Genomic DNA, 19,343 nt, shown 5'->3' with positions numbered 1-19,343 from the left:
ACATTTTTTTATGACCTGCTGCTCTTCAGCTTTTAGGAGAGAAAAGTTCAAGGATTTTCTCATAGGGCTTCTCTTTATGTACCATAAAGAGAATTTCCTGGAAATTGCACCCAAAACAGAATAATAGTGGGATAAATTAATGAAAAAGTAAAACTAATAAGGAATGTGTCAGCCTGGTTTTAGGCATCATTTTTCTCTTACTGACCCTAGCTAGGCTCATAGCTAATCCTTCTTTTAAGGGACTTGGTGTGCTGAGTAAGTGGCAGATCTACCATTGTCTCTCTGGAGCATTGGTTCAGGCCTGGAAAATGCTGAGGAATATAGTGGTGTGATTGGCAGAGCCTCAGGCCTCTGACTCAAATGACACCATGGGCCATTTCTGTGGCACTGCATCCTCCCAAAGATCCCTCAGGAATCATATGTTTTGGCTAAAGAGTAGCAAATGCTCTGGCATGCTTAGCAAGGGCTCCCTGTTATTTCATACTTTTGTGTGACATTTATAAAAAATACAAGATCCTAATCACTGTAGCAAATTAACCCTTTCAATAGATCTCATATTTCCAAGCTGATATCTTTCCCTACACAAGGAACTCATCTGCAAAAATGTCAGGAGTTTTGTGTAAGTGGGGGAAGAAAGACCTGTTATGATTCTAGTAATCCCTGGCTCATCTGACACTATGAGAGTATTTGAGAAAGAACAGACTATCACTATAACAAAATTCTTGAATTTTATGATATTAGATTTATATCCTGTTTCCATAGCGAAGATAAAAGCAATTTTGCTGGCATAAGGAAAAATTCATTTTACATGTAAGAACTGACCACTGACCACTAACAAGGTCAGAAGGAAAAGTTTTATGTATCATGTTGTGATTATACCCTAAATACAGCTTCCTAAAATCTCAGAATATAAATATCATATATGCTCACATAGAGTCTTTTCCTGTTCCTGACACACATTTAAGTTATTAAAAAGCATTCACCAAACTGATTTGGCTTCTTTTCTAGTTTTAAATCAGTCTGATTTAAATGTTCTAGCTGACCCTTTGAAATATTCTACTTAGGTTTATAAATTATTGATTGCCACTCCTTACACAGTGCTGCTGTGTAACCCCCATTCTCTGTAATGGGATGGGAGTCTCTAGCTTGCCATTGTGGGGAGAAGAGAGGCCTAGGTCTCCGATCTCATGTCCATCTGTATAGCCCCAGAGCTAATTCTGATTCAGGGTTTATTAGAGGCTTGTGATCTGTGTAGGCAATCAGTTTAGGATGTCATAAAAATAAGGTTGGATAATTATGTCATGACTGGTTTCATATCACTCTCCTTAACATTGTTCTGCATTATGTGATTGAATACAGAGGCAATAGCAAAAACACATGAGCAAGACATCTAGCCTAATCCCAGACCTGCATGTGAATTCCATGCAACTAAACATCATATGAAAAAAGAAAAGACCTTGATGTAATGAGCACTGGGTGTTATATACAACTGAAGATTTGCTGGACTCTACGTCTGGAACTAATGATACACTGTATGTTAACTAATTGAATTTAAATAAAATCAATTATTAAAAAAAAGAAAAGATCAACCAAACATCTAAGAAAGTATTTTTAAGATGAAAACTTTTACGTTGGCTTGAGTTTTTCCTTTCAAATTCACAGAGTTGCATGGCTGCTGCCATTTTGTTTTTTTAAAGAAAAGAGAAGAAACCGTTGCTCAAAGGAATCAAGTGTCTAACATACTGGGATGATAAGTCACCAAACCGTGAACCTGAGATTCTGTTTCCTAGCTGTGGATTTGGACAAAGAAAATTCCTATAATTACTTGAGGATTATAAGAGAAATGTCCAAAATTTAGAAACCACGTTTGGACCTCTGTTCATAGCATGCACCCCCTTATCTTCTCCTGTGGGTATAGTAATGCACAATTCCATGCAATGACATCTCCCACCAAATTTCATAGAAATTTCTAGAATATGTGCCCATGATTTCTCAGAAAGGTGACTACAATGTTTTGAAGTGTAACTACAGAGGTGGCGCAAATGAAAATCCGATATAAGTGCCCCGTTTTACACCATGGTTCCTAAGAAGTTGCCTCTTATCCATTCAGAATGCAGAACTGAAAGAGAATTTCACATTCCTTAATCAACATGTGTTTTGTTTGTCCATATTTCGTGTTTCTTATTGGTTTCCAAAGAAACATGTCAGAACACTGAACAATGCATGTGGTCACTTGTTCTAACGCTTTCACATTTTTTGCATTTCTTTCTTTTAAAGCACAAGATTCTGCAGACATTATTTTCCTTATTGACGGATCAAACAACACCGGAAGTGCCCATTTCGCAGTCATTCGCGACTTCCTTGTAAATCTCCTTGAGAGACTCTCAGTTGGAGCTCAGCAGATCCGAGTGGGGGTGGTCCAGTATAGTGATGAGCCCAGAACCGTATTCTCCTTGGACACCTACTCCACCAAGGCCCAGGTTCTGGATGCAGTGAAAGCCCTGGCGTTCACTGGTGGGGAGCTGGCCAATGTCGGCCTTGCCCTTGATTTCGTGGTGGAGAACCACTTCACCCGGGCAGGGGGCAGCCGAGTGGAGGAAGGGGTTCCCCAGGTGCTGGTCCTCATAAGTGCTGGGCCTTCTAGTGACGAGATCCGCGACGGGGTGGTAGCGCTGAAGCAGGCTAGCGTGTTCTCATTTGGCCTCGGAGCCCAGGCCGCCTCCAGGGCAGAGCTTCAGCACATAGCTACCAATGACAACTTGGTGTTTACTGTCCCGGAATTCCGTAGCTTTGGGGACCTCCAGGAGCAATTACTGCCGTACATTGTTGGCGTGGCCCAAAGGCACATTGTCTTACAACCGCCAACCATTGTCACAGAAGGTACGTATGCTCTTCTCGCCATCCGTGTGGGAGTGGGGTGTTTTGTGTGTTGGTTTTTGTAGAAGTAAGGCAGGCACCTACAGAATGATCCACCTCAGGAGAACCTGTAAGTACCCACAGTGGAGCCCTTCTGACATGCACCAGCTCTTGGATGTGATGTCCGTGCTTGTCGCAGTGTTGGGAAAGACACAAGATCTGTGAGTGAGTGGGAAGCTCCTGTTAATGCATGCATTGTCAAGAAAGTGTGCTTTTTAAGAGGAATTCAAGAAAGCTGTTACTCTGAGGCTACTGAGCATCATCGTATTGTTTACTTACGATCCAGTCATCTGAAAAATGGATCTCAGGGTCTCATTGCAATTCTGAGAAAGTTAGTCCCTGGACTTTGGCACTGCCTCTAAGCCAGTGTGTTACCAGGTGTGCTTGTAGGTATGTGAGGGCAGACCCTATGCTGGGTACTGACAGCCACACTTCTGAAGGTAAGAAACAACAAAGCACTCACTTGGTGGGATATTTATGAGATGCTGTTTTCCTGTGCTTGTCAGATTACTGAGTAGTTCTTTCAAGTGGTGAAATCATGACGTACATTCAAATGGAGGGCCTTTGGCGAAAGAGACCGATTGGAGTAATTTATAAACATAAAACAAATCACATCACCTAACAAATATGCATTTAACAAATGTGGGAGGTGAGAATGTGTTTTCAAAATGTAAAGAAGAATATAGCTGTGCTTGAGGCTTTGGCAGTTAGGGTTTAGGCAGATCCAACTGTACCAAGTTACCTCAACTGGTGATCTCATCTGTCCGCCAGAGATTACCAACGGTATTCCGCATTATTGCTGGGTAGGGAAAATCAGAATTGATGCCAAATTCCATCCTGAGAATCCCCTTGATATTTCTAGACATCCTTCTGGTTGGAATACGACCCACGAAGGTTTCTCTGGATTTGTACACTTTTGGAAACAAACAGATGGTTTCCATAGGTTTCTTCAACATTGAGAAAACACCACGGCTGTAGCCGGGGGACCTGGCCTTTGATCCTGGGTCTTATGTGAACCAGCTGTGCCATCCTGTGCAGGCCGCACAACTTCCCTGGGCTCCAATTTCTTGAATTTATGACAAAGGAGCTACACTAGATGAAGACATTTTCTGTCCCAGGAGGAGCTCCACACTCTTCTTCTTCCTGGGCAGCACATGCTCTGAGTTCAGTTTTCCCTAGCGAGAGCGTTAGGTCCTCACTCACAAACATCTTTGACCTTTGTGACTACTTTGAATACTCAACAAAGATTCTTGGCTTTCTGGTGTGGACAGTACGCCAAGCACTGGACACAACAGTACTGGTGGACAAGAGCGACACGGCCACTGGCCTGTTACAGGATAATGGGCAGATGGTGAAAGGGCAAGCCAACGACCAGACACAGTATTGGGAGTGTGAGAAGGTAGATGAGGGTGCCCTGGGGCTGTAAGGGGAGGACTAGGGGGAGAGAGCTTCAGACAGGGTGGCTAGCGAAGGCCTGTTAGAGAAGCTGGAGGATAGAAAGCGGACATCAGATTAAGAGCAGAGGGACAGTGTTCCAAGGGATGGTGGCCCTGCAACACAAAGGAGCCTGGCCTCTTTCCAGGACTGTTGGAAGGTAGTAGGGCTGGAGCTCACTTGATCCACGGAAGGCTGCAGAAGCAACTAGTTTGGGGGTAAACACAAACATCTTTGTCCTCACCGTGTCATGTTTGAGGTGAGCATGGGCACTGGGGGCTGACCGTCACAGACAGTCACATGTGGGTTCAGAGGAGAGGTGTGGGAGTGCGGCTGGGAGAGAGACAGGACCTAGGGGGCCAGGCCAGCTGGGTAAGGAAAGGAATGCTCTCGAAAGTGACCTGGGAGGGCGGTCAGTGCAGGGAGATGCCGGAGTGGAATGTTGGAAGCCTGGCAAGGATGGTGTGTCTCGAGGGCGGGAGAGGTGGCTTGTGTCCAGAGCTGCTGAAAAGCTCAGTTGGATGAGACCGAGGGCTCCACTGCATGTGTCCCCATGGAGGTCATTGGTGGCCTTGGCAGATCCTTGTCACTGTAGCGCTGGTGGGGGGTGGGGAGGAGAGGCAGGAGGAGACAGGGAGGGCAGAGGACGAGCTCCGAGGGAGGTAGAGGTGCCTGTGTCGCTGAAGGCATGTCCTCCAGTGGCTTCTGTTTTCTCAGTGACCCATGTGGTGAGATTGGGCTTGGGCCCGGGCCAGGTGTGAGCCAAGAGCAGAGGATGAAGTAGTCATTCTGGAGGCTGGGAGAGGAAAGCTTCCAGAACAGCACTGGCCCTCGTGGGCTGGTGCAGATTACCCGAGCAGCACAGCCCGGAGAAGGACGGGGGCTTTGTCAGGAACCGAGGCAAGGCCCCCGAAGGTGGGCTGCGGAGCTGGGTGGGCAGATCTGGGGCCTGGCATGGTGGAGGCAGGTGGAGGGTGAGTGAGCTGCAGGTGAGGCCAGGCCGAGGGTGGGGGATGGCAGTCTCCGGAGATGGTAAGGACAGGTGGGGCCTGAGAAGCAGTTGCAGGGTAGGGGGTGAGAGGCGGCATGGGAGGACAGGATTTACTGGGGGCCAAGGTCCTGAGTCATTGAGCATGATGGGAGTAGGGCGGTGAGGAGACAGCCCTGGGAAGAAGTGACAGGAGGGGTCTGGACATTTGCAAACAGCAGCACGGCAGAGCAAGGGCAGCCACCCCGGTCCCGGGCTTGTGAGGTCTGGGAGGATGTGATGTCCTCGGGGTGTGCTGGTGGCGGCTACCTCCGGAGGCGAGAGCAAAAGCCCTCAGATCAGCAGGACCTTAGGTTCACCTCCCAACCAGGGTATTTTGAACCCAGGCCCAGCAAAAGACAGCTCCGTCTGGGTTGGCATCACATGATAGGAAGGAGGATGTCACGCACTGAAGGGGGACGAGAGGCTGCCCATCAACCTGCTGAGGGAGTCAGCCCGGTGATCGAGGATGACAGTTCACCTGTCTTTCTGCTCATCCACCATGTATGTTACCCACACGCACACACACAGACACACACGCACAATGCAGGAATCTCTGCTTTTCAGGTCAGAACTACTTGTACATCAATATGGAGGAGGGGAGTGTGTGAGTGCGTGCATCCGGGCAGGCTCACTATCTGTGTGTGCATTAAACGTACACGTGTGGTTAGCTGTCTGTACGTATGTATGTCTTCTATGTACATGTGGAGGGGAGGAGAAGGCAGGCCTGGGTCACACGCAGTGTCTTTTGCACACGCATGTAGTGAGAATTCCACACATCTGCACATCTCTATGGAGAGTAGGACTTGGAACTCATTGTTCCCACACCACAAACTGATGCCAGAGCAATGTCCCTGCATGCCTGTCCCCGGGTGCTTTGTGTCTGTGCGCATCTACATGTTTTCTCTTAAAAGAGGACAATTTGGATGAGTAATAAGATAGTCAAACGTCAAGACACATAATCCACCTGACGGTGTGGAGCGGTAGAGGCCTGCTCACGTCCAGATAATTATTTAATAGATGACAAGCATTCCTGCCTCAGCTTTAACCACTGATGTTCTTATAAGTCCTAAAAGCCCTGGCAGGTGTTTAGATGGGGTGTCGTGTCTGACCCAGTTCCTGGTGGTCATGGCTCAGGCCACCTGCTCACATGGCAGGTGGACACAAGCTCACAGGCATGAGGCAGTGACCTTGCTCAGGTGCTTTTGCTTTGTGGTTTATCACAGTCCTAGCACCTCCCCAACGCAGGTCTCTTGAATGGAAATACTTCAATGTCACTTGCTGGGTTTGACATCAGTTTCCTTTGTGTAAGTTTTATGATGCCAAGTAATTGTTTCTCTTTTCTTCGCCTGAAAAACCCAGGCTTGAAGAGTAGAACGGGAGGGAATGGGGATGTTTGTGCCATCAGCTTGGCAGGAGATGTTCATGACGTCACAGTTGTGAAATGAAGGGCCCTCTGAGTAGACACTGATGCCTCCTTTAATTATTTAAGCTGCTATGGCTTCATTCTGACTTTCAAATCTAACCTATAGACTTTTGGCAGAAAAGAGCTTCCTGGCTTTTTTTTTTTCTTTTTCTTTTTCTTTTTTTTTACTGATAATGCGCTAAACAGGCGGTTACTAAAACTCAATTTGTTTTCTTGCAACTATTTTGTGAAATGGACTAAGAGTGGGTGGGGGTGGGAGGGTCAGGAGCCCATCCTGCCACCACATACAGGGAGAATGCAGCTGGCACTAATGTGTGTGTTACGACAGATTCTTCAGGGGGGTCCCACTGACTTCACGCTGGCCCGAGCAAACGGGAATGCCCTTGGAGTGGAGTTGGTTGTATAGAGGGTCTTAGTTGGATGCGATAGGTAAGGCCATTCTACTCACCTTATGATGTTGCTACCTACAGTCATTGAAGTCAACAAGAGAGACATAGTTTTCCTGGTGGATGGCTCATCCGCACTGGGACTGGCCAACTTCAATGCAATCCGCGACTTCATTGCCAAAGTCATCCAGAGGCTGGAGATCGGACAGGATCTAATCCAAGTGGCAGTGGCTCAGTATGCAGACACTGTGAGGCCCGAGTTTTATTTCAATAGCTACCCCAATAAAAGGGAAGTCATTGCCGCCGTGCGGAGAATGAAACCCATGGAAGGCTCGGTCCTGTACACGGGCTCCGCTCTGGACTTTGCTCGGGACAACCTGTTCACTAGTTCGGCTGGCTACCGGGCCGCCGAGGGGGTCCCTAAGCTTCTGGTGCTGATTACAGGCGGTAAGTCCCTAGATGAAATCAGCCAGCCCGCCCAGGAGCTGAAGAGAAACAGCATCATGTCCTTTGCCGTTGGGAGCAAGGCGGCCGACCAGGCTGAGCTGGAAGAGATTGCATTTGATTCCTCCCTGGTGTTCATCCCCACCGAGTTCCGAGCCGCCCCTTTGCAGGGCCTGCTGCCCGGCTTGCTGGCGCCTCTCAGGACCCTCTCCGGAACCTCTGAAGGTATGATGGGGAGGAAGTCAGAGCACGGCAGGGTGGTCTGCAGGCAGAGCCTTTGAGAAAAGCAAAACAGAACAAAACCAAGTCTGATTTGTGCTCAGCTGAGAGATAGGTGTTAAATGATGGAAACAAGAGCCACAAATGAGATTTACTTCAGGCTTCCTTTTACCCTGAGTTGGAGATTGTGTGACCCCAATGCCATATGATACAATGGTATGTCTGCCAATGTCATAGGATGAGAATTGCATGACTTCACATGTCATCAAACAGAATCCTATGACAGAGACTATAGGGCCAGGGGTCACCTGTCCTTACAGCTTCTGGCCTAGCCTAGGGGGTCACTTGGTAGTTGTTACCTCTTGTCAGATCCCAGGGTTCTGTCCCTACTGGTGACTCCCGTCCAGCCTGCTTCTGCCACCAGCAACATCTGGCCCGGCTCTTGCCCTCCTGAGCCGACAGTGGCCCAGCCCTGACCAGCGCAGAATGTTATTGGCCTTCTCTCCTCTCTCTAAGGGGTTTCCCTTCAGTCCCCGAATGGGTGTGGAGATAAAGACCCAAGTGGTTTCTAAAATCTTTCCTTTGATGCGATGATCAGTGAAAAGTTATTTTCAAATTCTGTTGAGCTGGATGAGTACCATGCGCCGTCCTTAATGAAGATGAATATCACGGAAATGAGCTTTTCCACCTCACGGCCTCACCCCCTGGAAGACTGTTGGATGCATGACCCATGTTGCATGCTGCATGCTTTCTCCCGAGGCTCTCTGCTCTTCTGAAAGCCTCCCTCTCTCCTACTTCCTTCAGACTTCCAGTCCACACTCTCCTAGCCAAAGCCATTTAATAGGACATAGGGTAGAATTAGTTGTTAGGCCAAAAGTTGAGTGAGATAACCAGGGAAAAGATGGAAGGTAATTTTTTTTTTTTTTGGAAAGGCATGTAGTACTATATGTGCTGCTACAAATTCTCTAATTTGAAAATTATACTTTTGAATCTTCACGTGCCTGTCTTCAGTCAAGCATGGTCAACAATCCTTTTGCATTTTCACCCGTTTCCATGCTCCTATTATCTCACTCTGGAGGCATTCCCACGGGCACCCCGCTGGATTACTGCCAGGCGATGCTGTGGCTCCCAAGAGAAGAGTATCAATAGAGAGTGACAAAGGGGTGGTCCTGGGAATACTTCAGGATGAGAATAGAGCCATTTTATTCATTTTTTTTCTAGCCTTGAGGAACTTCTATTATCAGGTGAACTTGGGCTAACACTTCTGTCAGTGGACGTCTCTCTGCAGATGTGTAGGGGTGAAGCCCCGGGGGACCCTGTCTCACCCGTGTGAACCTGGCCGCGACCGCGGTCATAAACATGAGTGAGGCGGTAAGCCGCAGTGCCCTGGTGGCTTCCCTCGCAGGGAATGAACGCACTTCCAGGGAAGGAATGTTCCACCTCCAGGATTCCGGTCATTTTTGTTGGTTGCAAATATTCTAACCTTGGCACTGTATCTCTCCACAAGCCAACTTGGTTTCGTCAACTTGGCTACCAATATGCCTCACAAGCACCAGCCGCCACTAGAGGAAAATATGCAGCCTGCTGCCATATTTTACGAGACCGACATGCTTTGCCTCACTATGACCGTCTGTGTGTTCTCAATGTTGGCATGCGTGCCCGAGGTGCGGGCACGCATGATGTGGCCCTCACGGTTGTGTATGTCTCACTTTGTTTTCTGTGCTCCACTGCAGTTCACGCAAACAGAAGGGATATCATCTTTCTTTTGGATGGATCGTTCAACGTTGGAAAGGCCAATTTCCCTTATGTGCGGGACTTTGTAATGAACGTAGTTAACAACCTTGATGTTGGAAGCGACAACATTCGTGTCGGTTTAGTGCAATTTAGTGACACTCCAGTAACAGAGTTCTCCCTAAACACATACCAGACAAAGTCAGATTTGCTTGCTCATCTGAGGCAGCTGCAGCTCAAGGGGGGGTCAGGCCTGAACACTGGCTCGGCCCTGAGCTATGTCCATGCCAACCACTTCACCGAAGCTGGCGGCAGCAGGATCCGCGAACACGTGCCGCAGCTCTTGCTCCTGCTCACAGCCGGGCGGTCTGAGGACGCCTATCTGCCAGCTGCCAATGCCCTAGCGCGCGCGGGCGTCCTCACCTTCTGCGTGGGGGCTAACCAGGCGAATAGGGCAGAGCTTGAGCAGATTGCTTTTAACCCGAGCCTGGTGTATCTCATGGATGATTTCAGCTCCCTGCCAGCTTTGCCTCAGCAGCTGATTCAGCCCCTAACCACTTATGTTAGTGGAGGCGTGGAGGAGGTCCCACTCGCCCAGCCAGGTAAAGCTCCCCACCTGCGCGGGGCTCCCTTCCCCCAGCACGTCCCCCGGGGGCAGGTGGCCCAGTCTGAACCTAGGAGCGTGCTGAACTGTAGAAAGGAGACTGGCCTTCTGCGGTGGAAATGTTTTGGATGGGGGCTTGAGACACGGTACCAGCAAGTTTTGATTCTCTCTCAAGGGGGTTCATTTGTGAAAGAAAGTCTAGAAACTCCAGCTTCTGTTCCTCCCATCTCAACCTGCCTCCTGTGACGGTTTCTGGAGCTTAGATCCAGACGGCAGTGAGAGTGAGAGGGACGGCCTCCCTTTCATATGGGATAATCCACTGAGGTCATCTAAAGATGATTTTTTTAATATTCAAAATCTGCAGAAGGTAGAAATTAGTATTTTTAATAAACCCCACAAGGGCTGCATCTTTATGTGACGATAAAATGATTTCCAAAGGAAGTCTGGACTGTTGTTGTCACTGCAAATCAGTACAGTGGTGAGATGAGGACACGTTGGCTCTACCACTTGCTGACATCACCCAGATGGGTAGCAAGGGGGAGACAACTGCATCCTAATCCTGTTTGAACTGAAAATGTTCACGGTACATGTGGTAGCCCCCTCTGGGCTGTCATCCCTGTTTTCTGTGGACTAAGTACAGAGGATTGGGACTGTACCACAGAGCAATGGTGGGTATTCTTTGGGGTCCTAGTCCATAACCTCAGAGTTAATGAAAAGACGATCCACTTAGAGCAGATAGGTGTCAACTCAGTTATCCTTGGATGGTTAACCCATGTCAGCCTTTGCTGCTAAGGACTGGTCGATTTTGAAGCAAAAGGATAATTTGGGCCACATTTTAAGTGGTTTAATTTACAATGATTGGAAAACACTGTTCTCCTAGAGTGACGACCTCCTGACCCAAGAACAGGGCACTCTGGGGCTTACACTGTCTTGCTTTGTTGAAGAAGCATGACACTAGGTTGGGTAGACCCATCCGGTTCTTTGCCAAGAGGCACTGCTGTGAAATGGAGCATTTTACTGATGGCTGGTGCTTCAGGTTTTGACAGTGGGTTTTCTCCTTCCTTGCTGGTACAGTGATCATCAAAAATAATTGTGTGACTCCCCATTACCAAATGCTAGTGGTGCTGGGCTGAAGTCACACTGGTGCCTGGAAGGTTCTCGTCCCTCACTGTGTCCCAACCTACTTTTGTTGTAGAGAGCAAGCGAGACATTCTATTCCTCTTTGACGGCTCAGCCAATCTCGTGGGCCAGTTCCCTGCGGTCCGCGACTTTCTCTACAAGGTTATCGATGAGCTGGATGTGAAACCAGAGGGGACCCGGGTTGCGGTGGCTCAGTACAGCGATGATGTCAGGGTGGAGTCTCGCTTCGATGAGCACCAGAATAAGCCCGAAATCCTGAATCTTGTGAAGAGAATGAAGATCAAGACTGGCAAAACCCTCAATCTGGGCTACGCGCTGGACTACGCACGGAGATACATCTTTGTCAAGTCCGCCGGAAGCCGGATCGAAGATGGAGTGCTTCAGTTCCTGGTCCTGCTGGTGGCAGGAAGGTCCTCAGATCGTTTGGACACACCTGCCCTCAACCTGAAACAGAGCGGGGTGGTGACTTTCATCTTGCAGGCCAAGAACGCAGATCCTACTGAGCTGGAGCTCATGGTGCCGTCGCCTGTCTTTATCCTGGCCGCCGAGTCACTTCCCAAGATTGGAGACCTTCAACCACAGATCGTCAATCTCTTAAAATCAGTGCAAAATGGGGCACCGGCACCAGGTATGGCATAGAAATTCTGGTTGCTTCCGCGGCCCAGTTCTGCAATGCGTGGGTATGCGGTAGGCTGCTGGCTCTTTCTTTTCTTTTTTTCTTTTCTTTTCTTTTCTTTTCTTTTCTTTTCTTTTCTTTTCTTTTCTTTTCTTTTCTTTTCTTTTCTTTCTTTTCTTTTCTTTTCTTTCTTTTCTTTTCTTTCTTTTCTTTTCTTTCTTTCTTTCTTTCTTTTCTTTTCTTTCTTTTCTTCTTTCTTTCTTTCTTTCTTTCTTTCTTTCTTTCTTTCTTTCTTCCTTATTAATCATTTTTGTTTATTTTTTTATTGGAGTTCAATTTGCCAACATATAGCATAACACCCAGTGTTTATCCTGTCAAGTGCCCCCTCAGTGCTGTCACCCAGTCATCCCATCCCCCAACCCACCTACCCTTCCACTACCTCTTGTTCGTTTCCGAGTTAGGAGTTTCTCACGTTCTGTGTTTCCCTCTCTGATAATTCCCACTCATTTTCTCTCCTTTCCCCTTTATTCCCTTTCACTATTTTTTATATTCCCCAAATGAATGAGACCATATAATGTTTGTCCTTCTCCGATTGACTTACTTCACTCAGCATCATACCCTCCAGTTCCATCCACATTGAAGCAAATAGTGGGTATTTGTCGTTTCTAATGGCTGAGGAATATTCCATTGTATACATAGACTGCAGCTTGTGTATACATTCATCTGTCGATGGACACCGAGGCTCCTTCCACAGTTTGGCTATTGTGGACATCGCTGCTAGAAACATCGGGGTGCAGGTGTATTTTGGCATTTCTGTATCTTTGGGGTAAATCCCCAGCAGTGCAATTGCTAGATCTTAGGGTAGCTCTATTTTTAACTCCTTGAGGAACCTCCACACAGTTTTCCAGAGTGGCTGCACCAGTTCACATTCCCACCAACAGTGCAAGAGGGTTCCCTTTTCTCCACATCCTCTCCAACATCTGTTGGTTCCTGTCTTGTTAGTTTTCCCCATTCTCACTGGTGTGAGGTGGTATCTCATTGTGGTTTTGATTTGTATTTCCCTGATGGCCAGGGAAATACAAATGATTGTATGAGCAATCTTCTCATGTGCTTCTTGGCCATGTCTCTTCTTCTGTGAGATTTCTGTTCATGTCTCCTGCACATTTCATGATTGGATTGTTTGTTTCTTGGCTGTTGAGTTTAATAAGTTCTTTATAGATCTTGGAAACTAGCCCTTGATCTGATACATCATTTGCAAATATCTTCTCCCATTCTGTAGGGTGTCTTTTAGTTTTGTTGACTGTATCCTTTGCTGTGTAGAAGCTTTTTATCTTGATGAAGTCCCAATAGTCCATTTTTGCTTCTGTTTCCCTTGCCTTCAGAGATGCATCTTGCAAGAAGTTGCTGTGACCAAGTTCAAAAAGGGTGTTGCCTGTGTTCTCCTCTAGGATTTTGATGGAATCTTGTCTCACATTTAGATCTTTCATCCATTTTGAGTTTATCTTTGTGTATGGTGCAAGAGAGTGGTCTAGTTTCATTCTTCTGCATGTGGATGTCCAATTTTCCCAGCACCATTTATTGAAGAGACAGTCCTTTTTCCAGTGGATAGTCTTTCCTGCTTTGTCAAACATTACTTGACCATAGAGTTGAGGGCCCATTTCTGGGTTCTCTATTCTGTTCCATTGATCTATGTGTCTGTTTTTGTGCCAGTACCGCACTGTCTTGATGACCACAGCTTTGTAGTACAACTTGAAATCTGGTATTGTTTTGCCCCCAGATATGGTTTTCTTTTTCAATATTACTCCACCTATTTGGGGTCTTTTCTGATTCCACACAAATCTTAAGATTATTTGTTCCAACTCTCTGAAGAAAGTCCATGATATTTTGATAGGGATTACATTAAATGTATTAATTGCCCTGGGTGGCATTGACATTTTCACAATATTAATTCTTCCAATCCATGAACATGGAATATTTTTCCATCACTTTAATTGTCTAACTGCTCTCAAGGCAAAACAGGAGAATCAGGGTAACATTAGAATATTTCATAATTGGATATATATTTCATAATTAAGATTATAAAGATTTAGACACATCAGTAGTTAAAAATCTTTTTGAAAACACTATTTTTTACTAGATGTTTAATAAAAGCCACATACCAGGGGTACATTATAGCTAAAAAGTTCTTCAACTTCATGGTCCCCTAATGTCTTACTTTAAGTGGGTCTCCCTATGCTCTAATTCATCCACAATTCATTCATAGAGAATATAAAGTGTGACAAGAGGTGGGTGAATTCTCACCATAAGCACTTCACTGGAATCTCCAAGTGCTGATCCATTTTACCAAGACTTTGTGTTTAACCACTTTACACTTGTCGATAAGAATGCAGCAAGAAAAGAGCAATTAGTTTCAAATACAGCCCTTTTGATTAAAAACCGAGGGTTTAGAACTTCTACATTGACTCTTGGGCCATACACTGTTGGTTTTGGATTGTAACCCCAACATCTGGTCTCCATTTTTCCCTGTTGATTCGCTGTGACATACGGCAAATCTCAAACCCTCCCATCTCAGTAACGTGCTGATGGTTATGCAGGTTATGCTGTCTCATCTCTCCCTCAGCAAACACTGTTTCCTGAGTACACCTTTGAAAGTTGACCATACTGCTCAAGCATTGAGAAATCCTAAAATAAAGGGTCTATCTATCTATCTATCTATCTATCTATCTATCTATCATCTACCTATCCATCATCTATCCATCTATCAATCATGTATCTATCTTGCTATATTCATTTTTGATTCCTGCTGTAACAAATTACCATAAATTTAGTGACTTAAAACAAAATGGATTCATTGTCTTCTGGTTTTAGAGGTCAGCAATCCAAAACCAGTTTCGCTGGGTTAAAAGCAAGGTGTCAACCACATTGCATTCCTTTTGGAGGTCCTCATGGGTCACACACTCCCTTGCCTCATGTGGACCATAGTCCTTGGCCTGGAGCCCCTTCCTGTATCTGCAAAGCAGCAGCAGATCATCTTCTTTCTGGCCTCTGATTCCTCTCTTAGAGCTCTCCCTTGAACTTCCATTGTCTTGTCTCCCTCTTAGAAGGACACATGGTTGATTATCCTGGATCTACCTGGATAACCTAGGACAGTTTCCTCATCCCTGAAACATGTAATGTAATCATCCCTGCAGAGTCTCCTCCACAATTTCTAGGGATTCCTAACTGGATACCTGTGTGGGGCCATTATGCTGCCCACTTTGATCCAAGGCAGACAGTCCTTTGGTCCTGTGTGTCACTGAGGGTGTCTCCCTCCCAGTTTCAGGTGAGAAGGATGTGGTGTTTCTGATTGACGGCTCTGAAGGTGTCAGAAGTGGCTTCCCTCTGCTGAAGGAATTTGTCCAGAGAGTAGTGGAGAGCCTGGATGTGGGCCCAGATCGGGTTCGTGTGGCCGTGGTGCAGTACAGCGACCGGACCAGACCTGAGTTCTACCTGAATTCATACATGGACCAGCAGAGTGTGGTCAGCGCCATCCGCAGGCTGACCATCCTGGGAGGGCCAACCCCCAACACTGGGGCTGCCCTGGACTTTGTCCTGAGGAATATCCTGATCAGCTCAGCTGGAAGCAGGATAGCGGAAGGTGTCCCCCAGCTCTTGATTGTCCTCACGGCTGACAGGTCAGGGGATGATGTGAGGGGCCCCTCGGTGGTCCTGAAGAGGGGAGGGGCAGTGCCCATCGGCATCGGCATCGGGAATGCTGACATCACAGAGATGCAGACCATCTCCTTCATTCCTGACTTTGCCGTGGCCATTCCTACCTTCCGGCAGCTGGGAACCATCCAGCAGGTGGTCTCCGACAGAGTGATCCAGCTCAGCCGGGAAGAACTGAGCCGGTTGCAGCCAGTTTTGCTTCCCCCAACGAGTCCAGGTAAGGAGGAGATTCCTTGGATGGGGCTACTTGTTTGGACTGTGGGCTCCAAAGTATTCTCTGTTGGTTTTCTCTACCATATGTGGTAAAAACTGGCCTTTCATGAAGAATTAGGAACTATGTGCCTTTGGTCTCAGTGATCAGGAGTGGCAGAGGCCTGGGGACATACTATGATTCATGTTTTGGGCCAAATTATAAAAGTTTCAAAGATGTGCATATGCTTGGCTTTAATGTAGACTCCTAAGTCCATGTAGAGGCTTCTGTATAATGTTGGTTGAAAAGGATGGGGCCACCTCACTGGTGGCACCGGCTTGATATCAGTTCTAAGGTTCCACTGGGGGGTTCAGCTGGCAGCCTGCTGTGATGAGGGAGGGAACTTGACAACAGGGTCCCCTATGCTGGGGCTCAGTCTCTGAAATATTGGTATTTCTAGAGCCAAAGCATGATGACTGCCTTTGAATGTGGCTGGTGCTGAGAAGTAAATGTCTTAACCGGCAGGAGCCAACCTTGCTCTTATAACTGTAGTTCATTCTATTTCGTCTTTCCTGTTCCCCTTTTGTAGACCTGGTTACAATAAGCTAGAAAACAGTGGGATCCTGGCTGCTGGGGATGAAGGGGGCTGAGATCTATCCGTGCCCTGCACAATACCCACGAGGGCTTACCCACCCTGGGCACTCGGGTGGAGAGGGTTGCAGTAGTTGAGGAGGCGGCAGCGTCCTTGCTCCCTTGTGGCTTACATTTTACAGAGTACCATCCGAAGTCTCATGGTGTGGAGGGGGGAAAAAGAAAGGCAGAGGGGAACAAAAGGAAGGGAAGAGTAGAAGCAAGGCTGGCTTTTCCTTGCTAGAGTACACTGTGTCCTGCAGGCTTCTGTGGAATGTTATAAAGGGTTTGTGATCAAATAAATCTGGGGAACAGTGGGATAAAGCCAAAGAGGTCCTCCCACAATTGATGTGTATTGCAATAAGGGAATGCCACAGTTCCAAAATCTATTTGACTCCAGGGTCCTTCTATATGGTGCAGGGTTCTCAAGAATGCACTCTGGAAGTCTTGTCATAGTGCACATGTGAGTTCCTGACTTTAAATACAAGCACATATTTCTGCAACATATTTGCTCCCCCACTTTTCAAAATAACTATTTTCTACCTTTGTCTACCTCCTAGCCTGCTTCTTCTATGCTTTCCTTCTTCCCAGCACTGCTGTCCATAGCTCAGCCCAGGTGAGCCGTCTCTGCCTCCTAGGCACCTGCCCACTCTCATCTATTCAAGGACGCCATCCATCATTCTTTCTCCTGATTCATTGATTCTCCACCAAGGATGGGAAGGATGATTCCCTTTACGATACAGACACATCACTTTTTCTTCTTTCTGAGAAACCCTCTTGATGCCTGCTTCCCCTCCAGGAATACCTCAGTCCTCTTTTAAAAGAGTTATTGAAACCTTTGCAATTCCTCTCTGAACCCACCCCTATCTGTCATTCACTTTCACCATTCCACAGAAAGCGCTCTTGACAAGGTTCCCCCATGATCAGTTCCCAGATGCCATCTTGCTTGATCTATGAGGAGCTGATGCATGTCCCAGTTGAGATCATCTCCTTCCTGAAACACCACCCCTACTTGGTCTAGACATGGCTCTTATGTGTCTACTTTCCACCTCCCTCAGGGTTACTCTTTGTCCTTTGCTGGTTTCTTCTCCCTGACTTATAATCACTGCAAAGCCAGAACCCACTCCTGGGACTGGTATTTTATCTGTAATAGTCAGAATGAGGTTATGTCGCCCGTCAGGTGATGATTCCATGACAAACCATGAACCAGGTGGTTCATTAACACTAAGGATTTGGTGCCGGCAAAGGTGAAGCCCATGATTACATGTGATTTTCAGGTGTTGGAAGCAAGAAGGATGTGGTGTTCCTCATCGATGGGTCCCAAAATGCTAGCCCTGAATTTCAGTACATCCGCACCCTCATTGAGAGACTGGTTGACTACCTGGACGTGGGCTTTGACACGACTCGGGTGGCAGTCATCCAGTTCAGCGAGGACCCCAGGGTGGAATTCCTGCTGAATGCCCATTCCAGTAAGGATGAAGTGCAGAATGCGGTGAGGCGGCTGAGGCCCAAAGGTGGGAGGCAGATCAACATTGGGAGTGCCCTGGAGTACGTGTCAAGGAATATCTTCAAGAGGCCCCTGGGAAGCAGGATTGAGGAGGGCGTCCCTCAGTTCCTGGTCCTCATCTCATCTGGAAAGTCTGACGATGAAGTAGATGATTCTGCAGCAGAACTCAAGCAGTTTGGTGTTGCACCATTTACCATCGCAAGGGACGCAGACCAGGAACAGTTGGTTAAGATCTCCCTGAGCCCTGAATATGTGTTCTCAGTGAACACATTCCGGGAGCTGCCCAGCCTGGAGCAGAAACTGCTGACCCCCATCACAACCCTAACTTCAGAGCAGATACAGCAGATCCTGGCCAGCACTCGCTATCCTTCTCCAGGTAAGATGGGGTATTTTTTGTTGTTCTCTGAGGCATTTTTAAAAATATATATAAAAACATAACAGGTTCAGAGATCCATGGTACTCATGATAAGTTAAATTAAAATAAAGGGACACTGCTATTGAACCATTTGTGTCTATTGCTTGTTGCAAGAAGGGTGGATGTACCCGATGGTGAACCATAGAGCATCTTAGGGAGAGGGTGTTAGAAAGGATAGGATTTGAGCTTGTGGTGGACAATTTTGTGGAAGGCTTAAGGAAATGGCAATTTGGCCTGAAAATAATTCTGATTAGTTATCTTTCTACATCTTACGGCTAACACTGTAACTGGTAAAGAAGCAGAAGTCATTCGTATTAGCTAGGGTGGTGGGTGTTTAGTTATTTTTGTCTTCGTTTTTGTCTGTATGTGTATGATTCTGATGCTGATGTTGTGTGAAATCTTTTGTGTTCTACAAGAGAACCCAAGGCCTGGCTGTGTGTGATGGGCCAGTTTCTTGTCTTTCTCAGTATTAATGGCTCAGTTCCATGACTTGCTCAGCTTTTGCTGTGCTGTGTTTCCATTATAAGTAGCCTGGTGATTGATGAGGCAAAAGAGGCTGAATTTGTTGAGTGGCAACATATGAGTAGCTCAACAAAATGGTATCTGGGGGGATCCCTGGGTGGCTCAGTGGTTTAGCGCCTGCCTTTGGCCCAGGGCGCGATCCTGGAGTCCCGGGATCAAGTCCCACATCAGGCTCCCAGCATGGAGCCTGCTTCTCCCTCCTCCTGTGCCTCTGCCTCTCTCTCTCTGTCTATCATAAATAAATAAATGAATCTTTAAAAAAAAAAACAAAAAAACCCAAAAATGGTATCCAAGAAGTACCTAGAATCCTAACTAAAAGGAAAACATGGTTCATCTTTCTCAAGACTTTTTGATTAATTTTGTAGTTAAAAGTGGACTCATATAAAGAAAACAGGGGAAATAACAGTGAAAATAAAACAAATTGTATA

At 46.8% G+C, this 19,343-nt stretch overlaps 1 protein-coding gene across 3 annotated transcripts in view; it reads left to right on the top strand.

The window, feature by feature from the left end:
• Positions 1–19,343, top strand: part of COL6A3 (collagen type VI alpha 3 chain) — an 81,275-nt gene that overhangs the window by 17,438 nt on the left and 44,494 nt on the right. For all 3 annotated transcript variants that reach the window (XM_077869347.1, XM_077869346.1, XM_077869345.1), the window contains 6 exons: positions 2,278–2,880; positions 7,274–7,858; positions 9,586–10,185; positions 11,383–11,955; positions 15,260–15,868; positions 17,749–18,354. In XM_077869347.1, coding sequence (XP_077725473.1) covers positions 2,278–2,880; positions 7,274–7,858; positions 9,586–10,185; positions 11,383–11,955; positions 15,260–15,868; positions 17,749–18,354 — 3,576 coding nt within the window. The remainder of the gene's footprint in view (positions 1–2,277; positions 2,881–7,273; positions 7,859–9,585; positions 10,186–11,382; positions 11,956–15,259; positions 15,869–17,748; positions 18,355–19,343) is intronic.

Source organism: Canis aureus, chromosome 24 (genome assembly GCF_053574225.1).
Source record: "Canis aureus isolate CA01 chromosome 24, VMU_Caureus_v.1.0, whole genome shotgun sequence".
Taxonomy (NCBI): Eukaryota; Metazoa; Chordata; class Mammalia; order Carnivora; family Canidae; genus Canis; species Canis aureus.
The sequence above is the reverse complement of the archived record's forward strand: the minus strand, read 5'-3'. Positions and strand labels throughout refer to the sequence as shown.